The sequence below is a fragment of the Lissotriton vulgaris genome, chromosome 12 (assembly GCF_964263255.1).
Source record: "Lissotriton vulgaris chromosome 12, aLisVul1.2, whole genome shotgun sequence".
Taxonomy (NCBI): domain Eukaryota; kingdom Metazoa; phylum Chordata; class Amphibia; order Caudata; family Salamandridae; genus Lissotriton; species Lissotriton vulgaris.
In genome coordinates, this window is record NC_141700.1 from 118,663,359 (window position 1) to 118,680,682 (window position 17,324).

The window sequence follows — 17,324 nt, forward strand, 5'->3', positions numbered from 1 at the left end:
ACCAACAAGCAGCATCAGCAAACCACAGATTGCTTTACACAATGCTTAAAAATAGGCTTCCAAGGAAAATGCAATGGAAAAACAGATTCACAGCCATTGCAGACTTGAGCTCTCTGGAGCACGTGTTCATAAAACATTGGTTTAACCGGGTTCAAAAACTCCTCTCTTTAGAGGAAACACGCTGCCCACTGTGTAGAACGGTGCATAATGACTAACTGTAGCTGGTAGTTGTCAAAACATATCTTATCCGTACTTTAAGTCCCCTATCCCATTCAAAGTGAATCAAAACATTACCACACCTGCACACAGCGCTAATAAAGCAATAGATACACTGCGAGGTAGACCAGAAAATGTTGTTCCTCTAATTGCATATGTGAATAGGCTTGGAAATGGCTGGTTGGGATGATTTTTGTGATTAATGTATAAGTCAGGGGCTGAAGACAACCGAGGCTCTAGAGAGGAGGGCTTACTGCTCTCTATACGGCTACTGGGCTTGTCCCGAAGCGGTCGCTCAACAACGCTCCCACGCTTGCTACATCCCACGCTTGCTGCCTGCAGGTGTGCCTCTCTGAAGCCTGCTACCTTGCTGGTTCTGAAATTGTAGCTCCTCACAGCGATTGGTATCGTAGCCTCTAAGCGCTATTGGAACCCTCCTGCGCCGCATTGCCAAGCTAATTATTTCATAACGTGCCTGTTGGAAAGTCGCTATTGTGCAAGTAGATTGCTTACATACACGTTGGCGCCGCTTTGCTTGGACATAATTGCTGAAACTTGCTTTAGTTTTCATTGCCGGTCCTCGGCTGTGCCCCATTTCGCTTCCTGCTTACTTAGCCATTTTGTTGTTGTTGTTCCCTCTCCTGGCCCGTGTCTCCTCCTCGCTCCCGCCTCCCAGCTGAGCCTCCCTCGCCCCCGCCAACTTCTACATATGACAGATGCTCCCGCGTGCAGCGGTCGCGCCCCATTCGCGCCGAAGGTGCGCCAAAGGTAAGCCCGTCTATGCCCGTCTGCGCCGCGCCCAGCGCCAGACCCCCTGGCCACCGTCCCACCCACCCCACCCGCATTACCTACGACGCCTCCACCCTCTCAGCCCTAAACCCCGGCCGACTCCCCAACTGCGCCCAAGCCGCCCCTGGACACACCCATGGACCCTTCACATGCAACTCCTGCAAGTATGACAGCACCAAGACCAACTCCTCATCCACTAACACCAAACAGAGATCTGACACCAACCACCTAAAATGCATCCTGCTCAACACCCGCTCGGTCCACAGACACGCCATCGACCTTTGGAATCTACTAGACACCATCTCTCCGGACGTCGCCTTCCTAACAGAAACATGGATGAACGCCTCCTCAGCGCTAGACATCGCCATTGCCATCCCGGAAGGCTACAAGATCATCCGTAAAGACCGCAGCAACCAAACAGGAGGAGGCATCGCCATCGTCCATAAGAATTCCATCCGCATCTCAACCAGCTCGGACGTCAACCTCGCCAGCGCCGAACACCTTCACTTCCAGATAAACACCGACCCCAAGACCACACTCAGAGGCACCCTCCTCTACAGGCCACCAGGACCCCGTGCACAATTCAGTGAAGACATCTCTGACTTTATCACCCCACACGCCCTCCCCTCCGAGGACTACATTCTACTGGGAGACCTCAATTTTCACCTGGAAAAAAGTAACGACAACAACACCACCACCCTTCTGGACAATCTCGCCAACCTCGGACTCAAACAACTTGTTAATATCCCCACTCACTACGCAGGTCACACACTCGACCCTATCTTCACCTCCAGCAAACAAATCTCCTTCAGTCACACCACAGTTCTCCATTGGACGGACCACAGCTGCGTTCACTTTATCTACAAAAAGACCACAACCCACAACCATCCTCAACCTACTCTGCGAAGAAACTGGAACAAAATCGCCATCGACCAGATCTCCTCATCGCTTCTTCAAAACCCCCCTGCCCACTCTTCGAACCCCAACCAAGCAGCCATTAACCTCACTCAATGGCTAACCAACAGCGCCGACAACCTAGCACCTTTGAAAAAACGTCAAATCAAACTAGGCAGCAAAAACGCCCCCTGGTTCAACGATGATCTTAAGAAATTAAAGAAACTCTGTCGCTCCCTTAAGAAGGCCTGGAAAAAAGACCCAAACACCAGCACCAGGGACGCCTTCAAAAAACGCCACCCGCTTACACCACCAACTGATCCGGACCGCCAAGAAAGCCGCATTCAAAGACCGACTAGACAACAACGCCCACAACAGCAAGGAATTATTCAACATCGTCAAAGAGTTTACCAACCCCACTGCCAACTCCAACGACATCACTCCCTCTCAAACCCTTTGCGACTCCCTAGCTTCGTTCTTCCACGACAAAATCGCACACATCCACAGCAGCTTCGACAACCAACCCTGAGACCAACCCACCCAACCTTCTGCCGTACCTTCACCCCCCTTGAACATCCTTAATGACTGGAACCCAATCTCCACTGAGGACACCATCCGCCTGATGAACTCCATCCACTCAGGATCCCCCACAGACCCATGCCCTCACCACATCTTCAACAAAGCAGATTCCATCATAGCACCACACCTCCGAGACGTCATCAACTGCTCCCTCAACTCCGCCACCTTCCCGGAAAGCTGGAAACACGCCGAACTCGGCGCCCTTCTGAAAAAACCCACAGCTAACCCCACCGAACTCAAAAACTACCGCCCCATCTCGCTCCTTCCATTCCCGGCCAAAGTCATCGAGAAAGCTGTCAACAACCAGCTCGCCGCCTTCCTCGAAACCAACAAATCCCTCGACTCCTCACAATCCGGCTTCCGAGCCAAACACAGTACTGAGACCGCACTCATCGCAGCAACAGACGGCATTCGAACTCTACTGGACAATGGAGACACCGTCGCCTTCATCCTCCTAGACCTCTCCGCAGCCTTCGACACAGTCTGTCATAGCACCCTGTTACAACGCCTCAAAAACATCGGAATCCAAGGAAACGCACTGGAATGGATCACCTCGTTCATCGCCGGAAGAACTCAAAGAGTCCGCCTCCCACCATTCAAGTCAGAGGCCACTGAAGTCATTTGCGGCGTGCCACAAGGATCTTCACTCAGCCCCACCCTCTTCAACGTATACATGAGCCCCCTCGCGGCCATCGCACGCCAACACAACCTCAACATCATCTCCTACGCTGATGACACTCAACTGATCCTCTCACTCACCAAAGACCCTAACACCGCCAAAACCAACCTACATGAAGGAATGAAAGAAGTTGCCGAGTGGATGAAGCACAGCCGTCTGAAACTGAATTCAGACAAAACAGAAGTCCTTATCTTAGGTACCTCCCCCTGCGCCTGGGACGACTCTTGGTGGCCAGAGGCCCTTGGAAAAGCACCCATCCCGACAGACCACGCACGGAACCTGGGCGTCATTCTGGACTCCTCACTCTCGATGACCAGACAAGTCAACGCCGTTTCATCATCCTGCTTCAACATTCTTCGCATGCTCAAAAAAACATTTCGATGGATCCCCACCGAAACTAGAAAAACGGTCTCCCACGCACTGATTACAAGCCGCCTGGAATACGGAAACACCCTATACGCCGGCACCACCGCAAAACTTCAGAAAAAACTCCAACGTATCCAGAACGCATCAGCCAGACTCATACTAGACATCCCGCGTAATGACCACATTTCTGGTCACCTGAAAAACCTCCACTGGCTCCCCGTCAATAAGAGGATAACATTCCGCCTCCTAACCCACGCACACAAAGAACTTTACGAGCTTGGACCCGAATGCCTCAACACACGACTTTCCTTCTACACCCCCTCCCGCCAGCTACGCTCTTCCAACCAAGCCCTTGCTGCTGTACCTCGCATCAACAAAACCACCATGGGAGAAAGATCCTTCTCCTACCTGGCAGCTAAAACCTGGAACTCACTTCCCATTCACCTTCGCCTCACTCAGAACCACTTAGCATTCAGAAAGCAACTTAAAACCTGGATATTCGACAAGTAATTCCCCACCCTTCTGCAAGCGCCTTGAGACCCTATGGGTATGTAGCGCGCTATATAAATTAATTGAATTGAATTGAATTGAATTGAATTGAATTGCAACATGAGCTCCAATTTCCAAATTACAAATGAGCTCATCTGGGGTAGCTTGTCGCTTGTTTACAACTGTCAGTAGCAGATCAGACCAGCAAGGATTAAATATATATGTAAGCATATAAGTGAAAACCTGTGCTGAATGTCATGGTGATTTGCCTGCTCTTCCCGTTTGCAGGAGAAAGTGGCAAAAGTACTGCAGAAAAGAATATGGTCAAAGAAAGACAAAACTCCACCCAATATTCCAAACTCAATCACTTTAGAATTAACTCTGGATCAGTGACATGAGGAGCTGAGTTCAGCAAGGTGCTCATCTGCTCTTGCTGCCCCCTCAGAAGAAAACCTTCTCATTTATGGGATACCCATCTAAATAATGCATTACAGAAAATAAACACCTATGGCCAATATTTGTAACCTCTCAAAAGACTTCTATCTGGGTTAAGATCTATATTAACATTCCAAGGCAACTGTAATGTTCATAGCATACACATGATTAGAAGTACTTTTTTTTAGCCCTAATCACAATATAGGTATTAAAATACTCCTATGTCAAAAGCTTATTTAGAACCTTGTGTACAAACACACCTCACAAAATGGTACGTACTGCTTTTCAATATGCAAATTGAAGGGTTGAAAAACGCTAAAAACTAAAGGAATATATCAGGGACACAGCTCGCATGTTGTCTTACACAAAATCACCCAAATCAAAGGAAGTTTCCAAATATGTTTCAGCTTAAGACTAAGTATCCCTTTGATATTGGTAGCAACAATCAATTAGATCGTGTGTTAAGATTCACAGAAGATACCTGGCAAAAGGTGAGCATTCCTGGGTGAAACCTGGGATTGTACATTTTACAAGAGGTCTAAAAGCATGAAGATCTGTTCTTTGGCAAGCAAACTCATCATTCATGAAAAATTCTGCTAATCCAAGGCAAACTCAGTCTTCACCCATGTTTGGAATTCTTCAAAAATGTCCAGATGGTCACTCTTTATCTGGTATAGACCGCTGAAATGGAATACTCTTCAGGCTTACGTGTCTGGATTGTCTAATCTTTGAGTGTGGGAAGGAATCTCTTCTTGAAGACACACCATCCCTGGCCTACCTTTTGCTGCCCATGATTTTTTCTATATCAAACGAGCACCTGTTTTTTACTGACCTGGTCTGTAGGGCAACCTGGTATGGCGTAGTTTGCCAAGAATGCCCGTCCACCTCCGTCCTGTCTGGCAATGAAATTCTAATTGCCCGACTCGCTTGTAGTCTTTCCAGGAGTCGAGTCTGGTGCTTCTCTTTCAGCCTCTCAAAGACATTCAGTCTGTGTTCAATATGCGCAGACAGAGGCTTGGTCTGCAAAACAACCACAAAAAGTGCTTAGCATCACAGAGGGTATGGAATGTGGAATATGAATGCAAAACATATCAATGAAAAATGAACCTATAAAGAGAGCAGGGCCACTGAAATGACGTGATTCTGTGGCTGGAGCCTTTCCCGCATTATTATGTATTTACCATACTTGCCACATAACCCGGCTTCCAGGGAGCCTCTAATGGCTCCACCTGCTAACGCCTTATACCAACGACCCCACACACATTGAGCTGTCTGCTCTCCTTACCTCAGACTTACTGTCCTATTTGGAGCAGATGTTCTGCCATACATTTCAGGATGTCATGGAAATCCTAGAGATTCTAGACAGAAAAATGCAGAAATTACCTCCGCAATGTAAAGGGGGGGGGGGGGGGGGCGGGGTGTGAAACTCCCAGAATATCAGGGACAATTATCGGCTTTGCTTAAAAAACACAAATACACCCGCTTTGGGAGTTTACGTATGTAAAACAAAAAACTTGCTTTGCAGGAACATTAGTCCCACACAGCAAATCTACAGTGGCTTGAGTCGAGCCAGCATGGAGTTGGCATCCCTTTCAAAGCACAGAGATATCCGGCATGCAGGCGACGTTCTCTGAAAAGGCTGTCTGTAGTCTGCCACAGCACCAGAGTACATTCCTCAGCTGTCCTCATGAATCAGAGGGTCAGCCAACAATAGTCTATACAAAGGTTCTTCGTCTTAAAAAAAATGATCTTAATAGCAGAGAAGACATTATTGGTTCATTACAGGTATATAAATGTATTGGCATAAAGACTTTATGCCAAACGAGCACATTGCCAGGCTGGTGATAGAGCAGTGACGTTCGCTGCATTTCCAGCAGCGGTCTCGTTTGGACGGTTTGCGTTTCCATAAATTAAGTGGGAGTTAAGTGCAGCCCCCTGAAGACCTTTTTGCTGGACCAATCAGAACAATTAGTCCAGACATGATCAAGCAACAGACATACAGTAACTGGCCCTGGGTCCTTGGGTATATCAGTTCTAATTCCGCTACCTAGTACAGATGGTTGTACAGAAGACCACTCCTGCTCACGACAATACAGGATCTCCGAGGCTTGCATCTAATTGTGATTCCTCACTAGTATGTCAATCACAGTAACACGGATAGGACCTCGAATTTATCCTATTAAGAGCTGACTGTATACAATTAAGAGGTGTTCTCCGAGTATCTACATTCAATCTTTTTAAAGTGAATCGTATCGCCATCTTATACATTTGCTGTACGAAGCTTATTCTTGCTTCATACAAAGTCATCCATACAAATTCTTTTTTATTGGAAGAAGATGTTTCCAGAGACATGCATTTTCCTTTCCATCTATAACTAATTTTGCAAACTTCCTTATCAGATGCATTGTGGCTTACATATCACCAGGAACAGAATAGGATGTCTTCATCAAATGGTATACATATAGTTTTTCTCTGGTTTTCGGATTCACCACTGGTACTCACTGAGGTTTCCGTCATCTGAGCTGCTAAACTAGCCCACATAAAAACCTGATATTTTTATGACTAGGTTTTCCAAACCAAATCTGGTGCTACTAATGTGCAATTGGACAAATACGTTTTTACCTTGTAATTTACTTCAGTGAGGAAGAAACTAAATGATTTATCAACCTGTTTACATTTTGCTAAGAGAAGCACATAAGTTTAGGAAAAGTCAGACAAATATGGCACAACCATAATTTTTATCAAGTTAACTCGACGATACCTACAGTAAACCTTATCGCCTGCAAAATTAGTTTGTAACACAGGAAAATCTACAGTGGTTGACAATATATTCCTCAAGTCTAAATACACTACCATAATTCTGTCAACCCAGATATACCGGCAGTGCTATCTTTTTCCCTTTTCTGAGTACAAGTCTCAAACCACCCAACAAAAGGCATGGAAAAGATGATTTTAAAAAATGCGTAGGCAACCACCTCCTCAACACCACTCAATCGGGATTTAGGCTCAACCACCATACAAAGATCGTTTTCGCCCTTGTGAGGGCGGCATCTGGATGATCATAGACAGAGGTGACACTGAGGCCCTCATGCTACTGGATCTTCCACGGCCTTTGATACTGTCTCCCATCCCTATCCAAAAACTGCACAAAGCCGGCATCCAAGTTCCCGCACTTCACTGGATTTGCTCCTTCATGACAAGTTAGCCTGGCCCCATTCACCTCAGACTCCATCAACCTCATCTGTGAAGTGATGTAAAGATCCACCGCCGGACCTGTTTAATGACTACATGACACCAATCGCCAGCATCATCTGAATCAACATCATATCTTATGCTGCAGACAGCCAGATCATACTCTCCTCCGCCGAGAAACGAAACACCTGGACCAATTTCTCCATCCAGAACAAAGTTGCTAGATGGAAGACAACCAACTGCATCAAGCTCAAGACAGAAGTAGCAGTCTTCGGCAAAGACACCTAACTCTGGTGCTCCACCAAGTGGCCTGCCAAACTCGGACACTCAATCCTTGAGGCAACCCATGCCAAGAATCATGGAATAGGAATCAACAACCAACTCACCAGGACAAGTGAACTTTGTCCAGGTTTCTTGCTTCTGTGAACTCAAGATGCAATGAAGATCTTCAAATGGCTCGCATCAACACTCCTGGGACTGTCAACCAAGCCCTCATTTCCAGTAAGTGGGTAAATGATAACACATTATGCTGGAATCAACGCTCAACTAACCAGCAGACTCCAAACAAAACTCAGTGACCAGGCTCACCCTCAACCTCCCACTCTCATTGACCCGGCAACTCAAAAAGCTCCACTTGCTCACAAACGAGCACTATACAAACGTATTTGTCATTACTTTTTATGTACGTCTTTAACATGAGAAATTACGTTTTGGGGATTGAACTCCTCACAAAGCCTCACACAACATTAGCCCCATGTACAACAACTGCGTACCCCTACACATACCAGACATCTCCACTCAGCAAGACTCCTACTCGTATACCCTGACCCACATGTGCAGAACCAGATGCAATGGTCATGCCTTCTCCTACCTCGTTCCTAAAGCACTGAATGACCTGCCACTGCACATCAGATCTTCCTCCTCACTTCTTGAATTGCTCAAGGAATGGAAGACTTGGCTCTTCATCTAGGTTCGACCCTAACTCATCCCATACAGCTCCTGCTTCAGTGCTAGGATATGCTCCTTGTAGAGTTGAGCACTATATAAATACACATAACATAATCTAGATAGTACCTGAAGAGGGCCCTTGTGTGATCAGTGCATTAGGTGTCTCCGATTTTATAACCTTGAAATCGTAGGAACATAAACCGGGCCTTTAATATCCAGTAATTTTGTAAGCTATGCAACCAATGATTGAAAGAATTTTAGGTTTCGAACTTTTCATTACAGTCTTTGAGGCATTTAATTTGATGTGGGATTAACTTTAAATCTTATTTCACTGCTTCCTGGCCCTACATATAACTGTTCGGTAATCAACAAGTTATCCTTGGTTTAATGAGAAATATGCTTATGCCAAAGAGAGCTCTAAAGACCTATCTAATATCGGACTCGATCCTCTCCTCATGTTGCAGTTAAATCTACCCAAAAAGGTAATCCTGCAAGCACTTAATTTCTTACTGGAAAGAGATGCTGCTCACAAAGGCCAGCAGGATCACAACATTGATACAAGGTCTCAGAGCAGAAGAGTTTTTATTCGCTGTTGGTCCTAGGCACAAAGAGATAAGCTGCAATGCCGGATGCTGTTATTAGTGCCGCTAAATGGTTCAACAAGATTTACACCTTTATAGAATCTTCAAACGTAGCATCCAATGAAATTCAGCTTCAGTAGAAGGTAGAGTCCTATGCAGCTCTTAGCCCCGCAATTTGGTGGAGGCAGTCCGCACTAAAAAATTAAATATGCTCCTGGCTCCAATTGTGAAAAACGGTCTTCGTGCACACAGGTAGCTATAAGAAGTGAGAGGGATATTTCTGCATTGAGTTGTAGTTCATTATATTTTCCAATAGTTGGGTGAATATTTGTGTCTCTTCTAGTCTAATATGCAAAATTAGTAACAGCAGTCATACATGGAGCACAAGTATGGGTCCACGCTGGATGTAAGCCACTAAACCTAGCTGGGAATTTATTACGTAGGCTGTTTTGTATTCAGGCACTCCTATAAATTTCCCAAAGATGAAGCTACGCTCTTTGATAGAGGAGGTTGTAGAATTGAACCCCATCCTCTTTTTGGATATGCTTGTGGATTAATCCTCAGGTAGTATTTTTAGAGAAGTGTCTTAGTGGATCCATTTAGTGGCTGATGCTAAAAAGATCCTGTGGCTCACATATGTTGAATCAAATATTTGGGTCAGTCCAGAGGGCATTTGTTCACAATATCTTAGAATCCTTAAAGAGATGTTTTCTCAACAAAGTACATTGTACAGGATTGCAAGCCAGAAACAATCAATGGTGCTTATTACTTACTGAGCCACATAAAAAACTATTTAGCCACAAATATTGAGAAACCTTTACCTTAAATTTAGGATGTGTGCTCTTCCCTAGCCACAAAGAGATATACATTTGCAAATTCAATAGTGCTTCCCACTGAGTGGCTGGACGAGGAATCACCCAATTTCTTTTTGTTGTTATTCTTTTAAATAAGCTCTCAGGATACAATGGCTTGTTTCCTATATCAAAAACAAGCATTTGCAATGCAACAGGTCTCGTATTAGTGAAATTTGGAGCTATTCGGATTGCAAATGATAATCGTTTTAATTTTTTTTCTTAAAAAATATCCCATCAGTAGCATAAGCAAGAAAAGCAAAAATGCACGAAGCAAAGAAAGGGTGCAGTACCACAGGCTGTTACTAGGTGTCGCGGGTCCTTATGACTAAATGTGAATAAAATTGCTCTTCGTCAGGGGAAACTGAAAGAAAAACAAAAAACGAACTGGACTAAAATGCTCTATACCAAAACACGATATAGGCAGGGGGAACCCAATACACCCTAGTAGGCTTGGGCAGTGGATATTTAAGGTCAAAGTATGCTACAAGGGACTTGATTCAGAGAGCAATGAATCTCAGTTAAGAGTCGTACAAACGTAACACACTCCAGTGTATCCACAGGATATCACACTAGAAAGTTTAGCTAGAATAAATCAAGGGAAGGAGAAGGGAACACACGGAGGAAGTAAATTGTATTCAAAGAAAGTTTATATTTAGTGATGAAGCACCAAATGAAAATCTGGGGAAACAAATACAAAGAAATAAATTCAAGCAAAAAAGTTATGAACAGGGGTATATATAGCATCTACTCATCAGTTCACAACTAAACATCAACTCCTGATAATTATTACAGACAACCAAATTCATTAATAAACAATGGTCGTGTGTTGGTGCCAACGCAATGCTTCTGGAGATGATGGAGGTGTCGACGTTTCGGTCTAATATGCAGTCGTCATGAAGACCATCATCAGGACAAAACAGTTCGTTGCTGGGAAAACCCCCTGAAATTTCCACAAAGGCTTGCTTCTAGTTACAAAGAGCAGCATAAGATGTGGAGCTAAGGATCCTATGTAGCATTGCAGGTTGTAGAAGGGGAGAACATTGTGTGCCTCGTACAGCAACTACAAACTGGGGTGGCTTGCAAAAGCCAGACAGCATGTCGCGCCTGCTTCAGCAAGACATTAAATTAACTAAATAGTGCTCACTAGCTGTTAATGAAATCTAAAGAGTAAGGAAACATGTAAGAGGGGTTGTCGTCATGGGAGGTATGAACAGAAGAAAATGAGGTACTGAGGTAGGGACTACTAGGCTTATTCACAGATCAAAAGCCACCATTTACAAAGGACAGTATAGGAGCCAATTGAAAAGATTGGCGGAAAATGTCAGAGCATAAAGTCCATACCTGAATACAGCATGTCTCGAAGACAGTGCAAACAGTGCCTAAGTGAGACCTAATTAGTGAATACGCAATGCAAAAAAGGCATGCTTAGTTTTATACGATACTCACAACAAAATTAATTAAATTTTCAATAACACCGTTTTTTGGTGCTCTTGGGTGCCACAAGCAAGATGAAGGCCTAAACATGAATGACGGCGTTTCAGTATTGATTATTATATGCGTTTGTTACTGGACTCTATGATGGTTTACAATAAAATATAGTCAACTTTGAAATCAAACACATTTTCTCCTAAACATCTCTTTTTGTTCTATGAAATAACTGGGATTTGCTGTGCTTTTTTCATCGTATACATTTTTCATTGACTGGCTATGCCAAAGAACACTTGATTGAAAAAGATTAGTCTTACTTTTGAATTTATCTGCGTGGACATTATATATTTTTATTTTGAATAGTGATTAAATTATCTTTTGTTACTCCCTTACATGTCACATGAAACGAATGGCCTTTTTTTTTTAGCTGACTACTATTATTCACTGCTAAACCCTCCTTCATCTAGGATGTGATTTACACTAGGAGTCAGCCCCATCACAGTCAATTCCCAACATATATACACGAGCCCCCTAGCAAATGTTCTAATATAGACAATTGCCAAATTGGGTTCTTTGTGTGCGCGGATGATAACCTGCTTATAATGTGAATCTCATGACTCACCCCTAGATTAGCGCCCTTCCCTCAGTTAAATCTTGGAGGCTTAAAGGCCACCTCAAGCTAAAACCCTCAAAGACTGATGTGTTAATTACCAAATGAAACTCTAGCTTTCTGCAGTGGGAACCTGTTTTACTTAAGTAGAGGTATTGAAAAACCTAGTTTCTGTGCTGGACCAAGACCTCACCATGGAAAAAATAAAAATATTGGGCCAAAAGATATGTATGCTTCTCCAAAAGCCTAAGGTGTATTTTTCCTTTTTCTACCATTAGGCATTTAAGAAACTAGCACCATCTTCCAAATTCCATTAGGTTATGGTTATGGCAATTACCAAGGAACCCCCAAAAAACAGCTAATCTGATAAAGAAAGTCTATAACACTACAGCAAACTTTTCCTTGGCTTACTAAGCAAGTCTGAACAAGATACTTGGCCCCTCGACACAATTCGTTCTCCCTTATCCAAACTGAATTGTTTTTTACATCACTGTACATAATGCATACATTGTCCATCAATGTCAGTAAAGACTATATACAGCAAGAACACAAATGGGAAAAATGGTTAGTACTCACAGGCAAGTCTGGAGAGGCTCTCTGTTGAGGAGTCTTCTGATCCTTTTTCACATGTTCAGTGTGAAAATGTATCACTTTAGGATTCTGCAATTATTGGCAGAACAAATGCTGTTAGTTACGATAAACATATTAAGGAGTTTGTGTTAGTTCTTGCAGAACCTTCTATCCTGTTTAATACTGCAAAGGATTTGAAATTGGTGAGTGAAATGCTAGAGTAATACCAGGATCCCTGATTCGAAATTACTATTATCAGGAGTTGGGAGGTGAGCTCTACCTGAAGTGGCTGTAAAGAGACAAGCATGCACTATATTACAAAACCCAATCAATAACGCATAGCAAAATCCCTGGGAGGCCAAAAATAATAGAATTTAACAGTTTCTGGAAATTGACAAATGCATTTTAAATCTGAGAATGAATACAGTATCAAAGGAAGAAAGTAGGAATACCACAATATGTAAAATAATGTAAAAAACAGTCCTTCTAGAGTAATATGGGAAGAATGGAAAACATTTGGATCAATTATTGAATATTGTTAGTTCGGTGGTAGGGAGGGAGCAGTAAATATTCTGGGAGGCAAAAAGAGCTAAGGCAAGATTAAAGTGATTCTCCAGAGCTCCTAGCAAGGATGTCGTTCACTAAACACAAGCAGAGAACCAACTGGAAACTTTCAGATGTAATTGCAGCTCTTCAGACTGCTGACGCTACATAGACCTTAGAAAGTTGTGTATACAAGTCCCAGACTGATTCTATGGCCGGACCGGAGGCTCCAATTATGCTTATGACCTTTACTACTCAAAACACAGCAGCCAATGAAAAAACAGGAAAATATACTACATATTGCATGAGGTTTTGAACCAAGCCTCTTCATCAACCCACCAATAGTATCTAGGAATAACATACAAAGTAGAGAGGCACCATCTTTTCTGTCTCTTTCTTTGTTGCTCCTCAGTTAAGGTAAGTGCCTCTCCTTTTCATTCATGCTGTACTTTTATTATTCTATGTATATTGCCTTTTCTTGTGATGTATGCCATATGCCTGTTCCGTAGCGCAATTGCTTGTGGTTCGTTTCTCTTTCCCTTTTGGGTGCACATTGCACCTTGGTTTTCCACTTGTTTTTCTCTATTTCTTGCCTTTATTTTCCTTTCATTGTCCCATGCTTTCGCGCAGGCGCAGATCGGGCGGCAGCCTCTCCTGGGAGTGAGATCCCGTGTGTAGCCCAATTGGGCTAAACACACGCGCATCTCTGGTAAAGCTTGCTGGAGCGTCTTTCCATTGACCTCTTCAGCTTCCCGAAGTATACACTGGTTCCACCTCTCTCTGAGCTGCAATAATAGGGGATGCTCTTATTGACGTCCTGACCCATTGGGCTGGACAGGGTTGTAATCATTCAGATTTTAGGTTCTCCTAACCCCTTCCCTCCCGTGTACCTCTGGAAGACCCTTACTACCCTCTGGGTATTTTGATTGTGGGGATTTCCCCTCCATGACCATGTCTGATTACGAGGCATTTGATCAGGGGCTTGAAGCCTGTGGCCCAAATTAAGATGAGGATTATTATTACAACGAGGACCAAGAAGAAGTTATTGATAAATCAGTCCAGAAGTTCCTTGATAAAGGCCTCAGATCGGCCCTACAGCCTATTTCACAACGTCTTGATGACCTTGCAGGCCTCCCTTCTGCCCTCTCTCAGTTGGGTGGTCCTTCCTCCCCCTTTCTACCCGCCCCTTCAGACCCCTCTTGGCCTCATTCTGATACCCTTACTAAAATGCTTCAGTGGGCGTTGAAGGGTCACGCTTACAGTGCAGGGACTCGTTCAGATTCCCCAACCCCTGTGCATTTCCCCACTAGCACGGATACTGACTCCTCTTCTTCTCTCAAGTTCCATGATCCTAATCGTCCGAAGAAATGCAAGCGTTCCCACACCCCATCCCTTCCCTCTACTCCATTCACATTTGACCCTTCAAATATTTCAACCCCAGGTCCTCTGATTGTACCCCTGCTTCTATGGTTGCTGACTATATGCAATAATTCCTCAGCAGAAATGTAGAGAAAGAAGTCCGATTCCGGTTCAAGTCCGAAGGCCCCTCGCAAAACCGCCCTAACTCCTGACATAGACTCCACAATGTTGACTTTCCTCAAAAATGTCAACAAAGATCCAAAGAAAGGTATCGATAGAGCCCTTCTGGCTTGTCAGGATAAACTTCTCGATGTCTTCAGCCCCTTGGCTAAGATCCTGGAATTGGCACTCCATGAGCAGGATTCTGGTGCCTCCATTCACCCCGAAGTTCTGGCTGGGTGGACACAAAGAGTGATGTGCTTCCTGGGTAACGCCAACTGCGCTAAGGCCTCCGAGCACAGCAGATCAGTGCTGCTGTGGATCGAGCATCAATTGGTCGATCTGGCATCGGGTGAAATAGGCCCCCTGGCTGGGGGGCAGTTGTTTGGGGATCAATTTATAAAAGACAGTGCCAAAGTTATGAACACATTCATGTCTTTTGATAAATCCCAATCCTCCTTGAAAAGAGTGTTCAATCCTCTTTTTGGCGTGGCCAGTTGTGGCAGACGACGCTCGATTAGTCGCTCCAACCAACAAGGTCCTCCATGACATTTTAACCCTAGATGCAGAGGCTATGGTCAAGACCCAACCCAAGCGGGCATCTATCCCACCAAGTCCAGGGGATACTGAGGTTGTTTTAACCGAGGAGTCAACAGGGGTTATTGTACCTCCAACCATTCTACAGGTAATGGGTCCTTCTTCTCTTTCGACTCTTCCTCTGGGGGGCAGGTTACGCCATTTTCTTCACAACTGAGCCAAAATCTCATTGGATTGTTGGGTGCTAGCTACACTTCAGGGCTATCCAATAGAACTGTCTCACAGTTCTATCCAAGCCCATCTTCCCCTCCTCTCATTTTTTTCCCCAACCAAACATTCTTTTATAGATTCCGAAATTCTAGAACTTTTAACAAAACATGCCATTGCCCTAACATCCCCATCCACAAGGTTTCTGCAGCAATGTGTTTTCGGTTCAGAAGAAGGGTGGAGGTCAGGGGCTAGTTCTCAACCTAAGAGAATTCAACTCTTTTGTAATTTGTCGCCACTTCAAGATGGAGGGTATTCATCTGCAAAGAGATATGCTTCTGGGCAGAGATTGGATGGTACGTCTGGATCCCAAGGATGCCTATCTGTTGGTTCTGATTTGTCCCTCTCACAGACTACCTCTACAATTCCGCTTGGGAGATGTGGGTTCGCATAATCGTTTAGCTAGACAACATGATTCTTTTAGAACAGGACAAAAATCAACTGCTGACACAAATGTCTTAGGCAGTGTCTCTGCTCCACGAGCTGGGGTTTGTCATCAACTCCAAAAAATCTATGATGATCCCTTTGCAACAGATAGACTTCTTGGTCTTTCAAGTGGATTCCATCACAGCCCAATTGCTGCTTCCTCCTCTGAAAGTGAAATCCATCAAACAGGAGTTGAGATCTACTCTATCCAACGGATGGTGCCTTTGAGATCCCTGCCGCGGACTGTGGGATAGCTAGTGACTTCAATTCAAGCAGTGTTCCTGGGTCCGTTACTCTACAGAGCTTTTCAACGCTTGATAATTCATTATCTGCAACAGGGCTTCAGTTACGACCATCTGGTTCTGTTATCCCCCAAAGCCCAGGAAGAACTTCAGTGGTGGCTCCTTCACATGGACGCGTGGAATGGCAAGGCCATTTTTGGAACCTCTCCTGATGTTGCCATTGAGTCAGACCCCAGTCATTCGGGCTGGAGAGCAAGATGCAGAGATTTTTCTACAGGCAGTTCAATCAATCAATCAGTGACACTTATAAAGCGCGCTACATACCCGTGGGGTCTCAAGGCGCTGGGGGGGGGGGGGAGCCGCTACTGCTCGAACAGCCAGGTCTTCAGCTTCTTCCTGAAGGAGAGGTGGTCTTGGGTCAGGCGCAGGTCGGTCGGGAGGGAGTTCCAGGTCTTGGCGGCCAGGTGGGAGAAGGACCTTCCTCCTGTAGTCGCTCTTCGGATGCGGGGGACGGCGGCGAGGGCGTGGTTGGCTGATCGGAGGTGGCGTTTGGGAGCGTAGAAGTTGACTCGGCTGTTGAGGTAGCTCGGGCCTTGGTCGTGTAGGGCTTTGTGTGCGTGGGTGAGGAGGCGGAAGGTGATTCTTTTGTTGACGGGGAGCCAGTGAAGGTCTCGCAGATGTCCGGAGATGTGGCTGGTTCGTGGGATGTCGAGGATGAGTCTGGCTGAGGCGTTCTGGATCCGCTGGAGTCTCTTCTGGAGCTTGGCGGTGGTCCCGGCGTAGAGGGCGTTGCCGTAGTCCAGTCGGCTGGTGACGAGGGCCTGGGTGACGGTCTTCCTGGTCTCGGTGGGGATCCACCAGAAGATCTTCCGTAGCATGCGCAGGATGTTGAAGCATGCCGAGGAGACGTTGTTGACTTGCCTGGTCATGGAGAGGGAGGAGTCCAGGATGAAGCCCAGGTTGCGTGCATGGTCTGTCGGTTTGGGTGCGGTGCCCAGGGCGGGAGGCCACCAGGAGTCGTCCCAGGCGGAGGGAGAGGAGCCCAGGATGAGGACCTCCGTCTTGTCCGAGTTCAGTTTCAGGCGGCTGGTCGTCATCCACTCGGCTACCTCTTTCATCCCTTCGTGCAGGTTGGCTCTGGCGGCGGCGGGGTCGTTGGTC

The 17,324-nt window shown here is 45.3% G+C and overlaps 1 protein-coding gene across 1 annotated transcript in view; it reads right to left on the reverse strand.

Annotated features, from left to right (window-relative positions):
* Positions 1-17,324, reverse strand: part of TARS2 (threonyl-tRNA synthetase 2, mitochondrial) — a 195,892-nt gene that overhangs the window by 148,532 nt on the left and 30,036 nt on the right. Inside the window, exons 2-3 of the mRNA XM_086947465.1 lie at positions 12,637-12,720; positions 5,280-5,467 (exon numbers count right to left, since the gene is read on the reverse strand). Coding sequence (XP_086803591.1) covers positions 5,280-5,467; positions 12,637-12,720 — 272 coding nt within the window. The remainder of the gene's footprint in view (positions 1-5,279; positions 5,468-12,636; positions 12,721-17,324) is intronic.